This window comes from Chelon labrosus (genome assembly GCF_963514085.1).
Source record: "Chelon labrosus genome assembly, chromosome: 5".
Lineage (NCBI taxonomy): Eukaryota > Metazoa > Chordata > Actinopteri > Mugiliformes > Mugilidae > Chelon > Chelon labrosus.
The window spans coordinates 8,977,611-8,987,182 of record NC_140341.1 but is presented as its reverse complement, the minus strand read 5'-3'; the positions used below and the strand labels follow the sequence as shown (position 1 = coordinate 8,987,182).

The 9,572-nt window shown below is 38.8% G+C and overlaps 1 protein-coding gene across 1 annotated transcript; it reads right to left on the bottom strand.

Moving 5' to 3' along the window:
• Positions 1-711: 711 nt before the first annotated feature.
• cnga4 (cyclic nucleotide gated channel subunit alpha 4) lies at positions 712-5,924 on the bottom strand (the record flags this gene model as incomplete). Its single annotated transcript, XM_084545407.1, has 7 exons — positions 5,728-5,924; positions 5,218-5,319; positions 5,022-5,128; positions 3,627-4,210; positions 3,295-3,540; positions 2,883-3,048; positions 712-1,511 (listed from the first exon to the last, which is right to left on the bottom strand). Exons 1-7 carry the CDS (start codon positions 5,874-5,876, stop codon positions 712-714), a joined length of 2,154 nt encoding a protein of 717 aa, XP_084401533.1. The 5' UTR covers positions 5,877-5,924.
• Between the last annotated feature and the right edge of the window lie 3,648 nt (positions 5,925-9,572).

Sequence of the window (9,572 nt, the reverse complement as noted above, 5' to 3'; positions counted from 1 at the left end):
ATCCTAGAACACAATAACCCACTATGAAACTCTAATTAGATTTTCCATGAATGGATGAAACAATGAGGAGAACAGTGTTTTATTATGGGCTTTTGTTGCATATCAGAAATATCAGTTAAGCATGTTGCATATCGGTGTTGTCAAAAACCCATTCATATTCTTTATTCACTCTTTCCAAAAAGAAAAAAAGAAATAAAATACTGAAAGTTTCAGAATGAAACAAAAAATCATTCAAATTTCCTCATGTGACATTTGTAAATTAAATTAATTTGAAAAGCATCTCTTCTTCAGCTTTTAACCCAACAAATGCCTGTGATGAATTTTATCGAAACAAAAAGAAACAGTGCGTAAATAAATAAATGAATGGATAATATCACAGATTCCATACTGTAGTTTCACGCCTTTACCTCTTTGGGTGGTAAGTTTATGTATGGTGAGGGGTGCAATGCTGCCATCTATGGGTATATACTTGTAATGCAGAAGGTGTGCTTGAGAGATGTTTGAGTTCATTCATTCATTCGTTCATCTTCTGTAACCGCTTGTCCTGTGAAGGGTCGCGGGGGGGCTCAAGCCTATCCCAGCTTTCATCGGACAAGAGGCGGGATACACCCTGGACAGGTCGCCAGTCTATCACAGTGTTTGAGTTCCAGCATTACTGATCTAAAACATTGACATGCCTACAGACAGAAATACACATTACAGTTTTTTCATTCATTTTTTCTGACTTTTATCTTCCTCCCCCATCTCATCAGAGTCTTCCTCAGCCTTTTCTCTCCCCTCGTCAGTTTTCACTTCTTTCCCATTTTCAGATTCAATCTCAGCTCCATCTCCTTTCCCCGGCCTGTCGTCTCCTTTCTCTCTGATTTTTTCTCCGTCACCTTCTTTTTTCTTTTCCTGATTATCCGGGTCCTTCAGCCCAGATTTGTCTCCCTCCACCATCCTTTCAACATCCTCCTTTGTGCTTTTAGTGCTCTCGCCATCTCCCTCTTTAGTCACATCATTACCGTCCTCTTCCTGTCCCTGTTTTTTCACTTTTGCACATGAACCATCCTCCTCTTCTCCTTCTGCCTCTTCTCGCTCCCATCCAACCTCCCCTCCCACGCCTTCCCCTCTCCCCCCCGCTGTTTCTCCTTCTTCCTCTTCTTCTTCTGGCAGCTGATTCTCCAGCTCGGCGACCTCCAGTTCCAGCTGCTCCACCCTGGCCTGCATCTTGCAGTTGCTCGACTCTAATTCCACCATAAGTCGAGCCAGCTTTGTTTGCAGGGTCTCCAGGTTGTCCTCCAGCCTTTTTATCTTGGTTTCAGGCTTCTCTGCCTCCTTCTCCTCCGCCTCCCCGCTCTCCTCCAGCATGCCCATTTTAGTGAGGATCTGTCGGCCCTTCTCCTCCAGGTGACGTTTGGCTGCAGGGAACTCGGAGAGCACATCTGTCAGGTCTTCTTTGGACAAGCTGAACAGGTCAGAGTAGCCGATGCTTCGGATGTTGGCAGTGCGACGATTGCCAGACTTGTTACCTAAAAGGAAACAGCATTGTATTTCTCTATAACTTTGGTTAGATATTAAAGACAAAAAACATATTATTAAACCAATGTCTCATTATTTGTATTTTAAATTGATTCATGTGTTATTGTAGGTCAAGCGTTTGTAGTCTCTGCAACTGCTGCACAAAGTAATCACTTGTGTGTCGTGTGCTCTGCAGTGACAGCAATTATATCATTAACTTTTGGTTGCTCTGCAGGATTTGTGTGCAATTAAAAATGCTGATTTTGTAATTTACTCAGTCCCCCAATGACTGGCGTATTGACTAGTGTGTGTCGTACGAACAAACACAAATGCACGATCGTGAATATAACTGGAGAATATTTTAGATCAACTTTTTATAAAGAATCCAATTGCAAAACTCATTTATTGTCTCGGATAAGCTGATTAACCTTAAGCATTTCAGGCACCTGGGGTTTTAATTACCGAGGCTCATAAATGTAGCCGTGTAGGGCTCTGTAAAAACTACATTATATGACAGCACAAGCACGTGGAACAAAACCTTCTGGCATGCATCAGTATCCCCCTGTTCCACAGCCTGCTCTCTAACACTATAAAGGCATCTTACGCTGCTCTGGAGTTCTATCTTAAAGGGGAAACTACTGTTTTTTACAACCTGGACCTTATTTCTGGCATAAAATACGATTGTTTACTCAACCATATAACTTTGGTGTCATTTGAAGTCATTCGCAAGACATTTAGATCTGTGTATATCCATATAGTGGGAGTGACTGGGGCACCGAAACGCAGCCTCTAAATAACACATTATCTGCTGTGAAACCCGTTCATTTCACCAGTATTTTGTTATGATACGCTAGTGCTATTCCCTGCAGAGATGCGTTATTTAGAGGCTGCGTTTCGGTGCCCCAGTCACTCCCACTATATGGATATACGCGGGTCTAAATATCGTCCGAAAAAGACTCCAAATGACACCAAAGTTATATGGGTGAGTAAACGATCGTATTTTATGCCAGAAATAAGGTCCAGGTTGTAAAAAACGTCAATTCCTCTTTAAGCTTCTGTGTTGCACTTCAGAATAATACCAGTTTCCGTTCTTGAGCTTCAGTTTCAAAGCATCTTCCCATTCACTTTCTCTGGGACTCTCAGCAGTCTTAAATTTGAGCTCAGGTAGACTCACATCACATTTTCCAATCTTGAAAATACTTGGAACTTTATTCCTGGCTTTTGGATTCATCACATAAGTGCAGAGCAGAATGCAAATGCTACCAAAAACAAAAATTTGGACTACTGAGTCAAGAACGGGCCCATTTTTTGTCCATGAGTAAATTCATAATTTTGCCTATTAATTTTGCCTGTTATAAGGAAATACACAATATTTTAATTACCTTTGATGTTCAGGATACTAATTTCCCCAAAGAAAGTCCCGTCACTTAGGACGGCAAATTCTGTAACCCCATCATCTGCTACAACTGCCAGTTTTCCCTCTCTGATGATATACATTTCATGGCCCACATCTCCTTTCCTGCAGACATACTCTCCTGGACTGAACACCTACAAGACAAGAGGGACATAAAAATTTGAGGGTCTTCTATCTGATGCAAAATTAATTCAAGTCATCATAACTTTTTCATTGCTATCCAATCTAAAATACCATTATGAATATCTACTGAAGTACATTTTCTTGGTCAAAGTTAGGCCAGATGCCACCATGTACTGTGTGCGGTGTCTGGCAGAGGGTACATAAAAAAGCATTACATTGGACCCCCAGCTGTATCCCGAGGTTGCCATCTCTCTGACCTGAGGTGTTAGTTTGAGAACCAGCTCCGCCAGCAGACTTTTCTCACAACTCTGGAAGATGGTGACCTTGGAGAGCGTGGAGAGGTGAACGCTGACGGCGATCTCCGTCCTCATGTGCACGGGCAGCTGCTGCAGGATTTCGTTCTCTCGCATGATCTTCTTGTTGATGTGAAGATGCTGGTACCAGTTGTCGATGCGCTGCCGAAGCTCCTTGCTGATGTGATGGCTGCGCAGGTATGCCTTGACCTGAAAGAGGAAAGGAAGAACATGATTGGAAAACTTAGCCAAAGAATGTAATTGGACATTATTTATTTAATACTCTTACAACTCACCAGCTCGTGGTTAGGGAAGAAGACATTATCTCGGTCACGTAGGCTTGTGATGACATTACCAACATTGCCAACGATTGATGCAAACACCAGCACGGCAATGAGCAGGTCTGCGATCATGAACAAGTACTCCTCTTCCCTGCTCGGCAGTGGGGTGTCTCCTACCGTCGTGAAGATCTGGGCAGAGAACCAGAAGCAGTAAATGTACTGACGCCGCATGGAGGCAAACTGCGGGCGAGAGATGTTGGGGTAAACCCACGTATCGCTCCCAAAGCCAATGTAGCTGGAGAGGGCAAAGTAGAGACAGGCATTCCAGTGGATCAGCACGAAGATGTAGATCATGAGCTTGGATATGCGGAAGGTGTTGGGGTAGGAGGTTCTCGTCTCCATGCGATCCAGGGCCTCGCTGAGTCGCGGCATGCGCAGGAGGCGATTGATCCTCACCAGAGGAGTTTCGAGGCCTAAGGCAAAGTAGAGGAGGTCGGTGGGCAGCAGGGAAGCCAGGTCCCACAGGAAATGCCTGGAGTGCAGGTAGCGCTCTTTCAGCCGAGTCAGGTCTGTGATAAGGATGCCCTGTTCCAAGTAACCTGAAGAGGGAGGAACAGGGTTTAACAAAGTCCAGCGTGGATTTCATACAATTACCTTGTCGAAACGTAGGTTAGCACTTACCATCAGGAGGTATCAAAAGAAATGTTTTGGTTCAATGAACCAAATTAACGCAACAGTTTCCGTTTGTCTGTTTGAGCTCTGACAACTTCTGATGAAATTACTTGCAACCGACAGACTACTCTACTACAATCAACAGGATCTTTAACCCTTTATAGGGCACTCATTGAAATACTTGGAAATTCTAAATTTCAACCATAGGGTGTTGTTGTAGGGCATAAGAAGAGTTTTTTACTTTTGTGCAATTTTTAAAAGAATTTCAATTTCGTGTAGAAAATCAAGGTCAACAAAGTTACCATATATGGTTCATTGTCCTCAAGTGGTAGACAAATGTAAACATGTATTTAGAGCATCACAACATTAGTGCTGATCCAGGCACTGGTCAACATTATCACATTAGACAACATTAAGACACTTCTTCATGGTACCTAATAGAATAGAATAGAACTTTATTGTCCACCGAGGTGGAAATAAATGGTAAGATCAGGAAAATTCGGACATTTACAGTTAATTTTCTTAATTTTCAAATCATTGTAACTCTTTTCAGTTATTTTGAATTTGACTGTAATTCAACACATCTGTTGATGTTCAGAAATCTCTACTCTGTCCTATTAAAAATGATAACTATTAAAGTGTTGCAAGGTTCTAATTTGTCCATTTGGCTTACATTATCTGTGTCACACAAATACTTTGACGACTCATTCAAAACCAAAACACATAAATCATATTTACCACTGTGAAGCGTGATGATCATATCAATGATGTACATGAGGTCTGACAGGTAGTCCAGTGTGAGCCACACAGGGAGGTAGCTCAGAGCAATTGTAGTGAAGCACGTCCTGACAACACATAACCATCAAGACTAGAGTTACTTACAGTAGATGTGATTACTATGTGATATCCATCATATAGCAAACATGTACCGTACCTCAGAATGATGATCACTGAGTTGTAAACAATTGGAAATATCATGACCTGCAGCCAAACATAATAAAACTGATTTGCCGGATCAATCGCCCACTCTTTCCAGCTAGAGAAGAGAATGATGATAAAGAGATAATAAATCAGTTATACATTAAGGTCTATGGTTCTCATGTCTCAAGTAAGATCAATGATACCTAAATGTGACACAGCATAAATACTAGAAGCTTAAAAACATTTTTTTTTTTGTCATAAAAATTCAGCCAAAGCAAGATAAACATGTTCTCCAAGTAATTCTGAAAGCTTTCACCTAACACATTAATAATGCAACTACCAGAATATTTAATCTTTAATCTAATGATCTGCTATGGCAGATGCTATTTTCAATCATATTAAGATATAACAAGAAAACACAAATTTGACTCTAAATAGACATTAATTCTTTCATCCAAGAGACATTAGTTTAGAAAAAAATGAAAGGATAAATGTTGCCAAACAAGATTTAGTTTCCACTCACTTAAATTTCAGCTTCAGGTCCTGGAAGGTTTTACTCTTCCCTCCACCTTTCATATCTTCTTCTTCCTCACTCGTTTTCTGCCCCCGATGCCACCTGAGCAGTCTCTGCCATTGGTTACTTCTGATGGCAGCATCACCTGATTTTTCCATTCTCCAAAGATTGACTTTAAATTTAAATATTTTTAAGATAACATGGTGTTGGCTCTTGGTACTATGCTACTTGAGAAGTGCACATTTGCATTAGGCACCACTGTACAGTCCACCTAACAACCAACCAGGTCTACCTGAGCATTGCCTGGTGATGCTGGTCTCTATGGAAGGAAACCACAACAGATGTCATATCTCTTTTGGGAATTCGTCTGTCCCTAAGAAGAGCAGAGAGGTCTTTCTCTGCACATCTCTGACGTTGTTAGAGAAACTGATAGTAACAAAGAGTACAGAGCACAAAGTCAATTTCATTCACGTAGCAAACAGAACAAACAAACAAAAACACAATATTAAAACACCTTTAAATGGAAAGCTTTAAAGTAAAGCTATAAAAATAAAGCTGTAAGAAACAAAAATGGCTAAACAGAAATCTTCAAAGGCACAAATAGGAGTATAAATGGCAGGAATTTAAATGAAAAGTTCAGAGGACATCCTTTAGCAATATTCTCCTTGGACTGAACATCCACCACAATGAATTATGGATCAGAATGGATGACCAGACGGACTTAAGCTTCACAGACGACAAGACACCATCAGCACAATTTTGATAATATAATGCCCAGTCGCTTGCCGTCATCCTGCCCACAGTCTTCATCAGCAAAGGTTGTCAAACTACATCCAAGGTCAGGGAAAAGCTTTGATGTTTAATCTTTTAAGATTAGAGTTTAGAGTGCTCCACAGCCTGCGGGATACCGTCTGAGGGTGTGGAGGAAGCTTTCAAAAATTTAAGGACAATCTCAGACTGAAATCTTTGGCCTGAAATCTTCAAAACAATTTTGTTACAAACTCATTGGGAGGGAACTGTGCGTTTTGAAGGCAGAATATGTCTAATAAATGGGAGAATATTATATATAGATTTAAAATATAAGTATTTCCCAAGATGAAGAATGTCATATAGAGAAGCTAATGATTAATAAAGACACTGATGGATGATGAATTGCCAGAAAGTATGGAAGTTTTATGAGGTCAACACTTGTTGTTGCAATAGCTTGTGGTTGGACATTAAATAAAGTCCTATCTTGTCTTATCTTATCTTATCTGAGCAAGCAACATTTAATTATATGTACATGGGACAGTGACTCTAACATCATAATCAAGAATGAAGTTGTTTCTGTATTTGGACTTGGTTATACTTGCAACTAATTCTAATGGTTTTTTTATATATATATATATTTGCAGCATTTTGTGTATTCAATTGTGTTTTCTTTGTTTTTGACTCATTTACGTATTGGCCTGAATGACCAGGTTATTCCATCAGTGGATTTTTTCTTCCCTGGTGTTCACGGGCATATTCCAAGATGACAATGCCAGGATTCATGGGTCTCAAATTGTGAAAGAGTGGTTCAGGGAGCATGAGACATCATTTTCACACATGGATTGGCCACCACAGAGTCCAGACCTTAACCCCATTGAGAATCTTTGGGATGTGCTGGAGAAGGCTTTGTGCAGTGGTCAGACAAGATCTTGGTGAAAAATTAATGCAACATTGGATGGAAACAAATCTTGTGACATTGCAGAAGCTTATTGAAACAATGCCACAGAGAATGTGTGCTGTAATCAAAGTTAAAGGCGGTCCAACAAAATATTAGAGTGTGTGACCCCCTTTTTTTTTGGTGGCGACTTTTTTTTAGCCAGGCAGCGAATATTTGCAGCTAATTTTTCTATTTTTTTCTATATTTGCAATTTCTATCTTTGGTTGTGTTATAATCCAAGCTTATTTCTATAATTGGTTGTGTTTTTTTATGTTTTTGACTCATTTGCGTATTGGCTTGTGTTTTCTATTTTTAGGCTAGGTTATAGTTTGTTACTAAATTTGGTAAATAAACAGTTTTTTCCTAAATGTTTGTATTATAGACAGAGATGTCTTGTGTTTTATCAATTTGCATTATATTTTTTCTTTGGCTTTTAGTTATGGCCTCTCTGGTCCACCATAGAGGAAGCTAGTTAGCAGACTTTGAGGTGGGACAGTGAATCTAACATCAAGGTCAAGAATGATGCTCAGTTGTCAAGATATCATTTTTCACCTATATTATCTTCTATATTTGAGGCTATTTTTCTATATTTGCAATTTCTATATTTGGTTGTGTTTTTTATGGTTTTGACTCAATCCCATGTTGGCTTGTGTTTTCCATATTTAAGCTAAACTATAGCTTGTTTCTAAATTTGGTTAACACAGTTTTTTCCCTAAATGTCTGTAATATTTAATAGGTGGAGATGTCTTGTGTTTTGTCAATTTGCATTATATTTTTTCTTTGGCTTTTAGTTATGGCCTCTCTGGTCCGCCATAGAGGAAGCTAGTTAGCGGACTTTGAGGTGGGACAGTGAATCTAACATCAAGGTCAAGAATGATGCTCAGTTGTCAAGATATCATTTATCACGTATATTATCTTCTATACTTGAAGCTATTTTTCTATATTTGGTTGTGTTTTTTATGTTTTTGACTCATTCCCATATTGGCTTGTGTTTTCCATATTTAAGCTAAACTATAGCTTGTTTCTAAATTTGGTTAACACTGTTTTTCCCCTAAATGTCTGTAATATTTAATAGGCGGAGATGTCTCGTGTTTTATCAATTTGCATTATATTTTTTCTTTGGCTTTTAGTTATGGCTTCTCTGGTCCACCATAGAGGAAGCTAGTTAGCAGACTTTGAGATGGGACAGTGAATCTAACATCAAGGTCAAGAATGATGCTCAGTTGTCAAGATATCATTTATCACGTATATTATCTTCTATACTTGAAGCTATTTTTCTATATTTGGTTGTGTTTTTTATGTTTTTGACTCATTCCCATATTGGCTTGTGTTTTCCATATTTAAGCTAAACTATAGCTTGTTTCTAAATTTGGTTAACACTGTTTTTTCCCTAAATGTCTGTAATATTTAATAGGTGGAGATGTCTCGTGTTTTATCAATTTGCATTATATTTTTTCTTTGGCTTTTAGTTATGGCTTCTCTGGTCCACCATAGAGGAAGCTAGTTAGCAGACTTTGAGATGGGACAGTGAATCTAACATCAAGGTCAAGAATGATGCTCAGTTGTCAAGAGATCATTTATCACCTATATTATCTTCTATATTTGCAGCTATTTTTCTATATTTGCAATTTCTATATTTGGTTGTGTTTTTTATGTTTTTGACTCAATCCCATGTTGGCTTGTGTTTTCCATATTTAAGCTAAACTGTAGCTTATTTCTAAATTTGGTTAACACTGTTTTTCCCCTAAATGTCTGTAATATTTAATAGGTGGAGATGTCTTGTGTTTTGTCAATTTGCATTATATTTTTTCTTTGGCTTTTAGTTATGGCCTCTCTGGTCCGCCATAGAAGAAGCCAGTTAGCGGACTTTGAGGTGGGACAGTGAATCTAACATCAAGGTCAAGAATGATGCTCAGTTGTCAAGATATCATTTATCACGTATATTATCTTCTATACTTGAAGCTATTTTTCTATATTTGGTTGTGTTTTTTATGTTTTTGACTCATTCCCATATTGGCTTGTGTTTTCCATATTTAAGCTAAACTATAGCTTGTTTCTAAATTTGGTTAACACTGTTTTTCCCCTAAATGTCTGTAATATTTAATAGGCGGAGATGTCTCGTGTTTTATCAATTTGCATTATATTTTTTCTTTGGCTTTTAGTTATG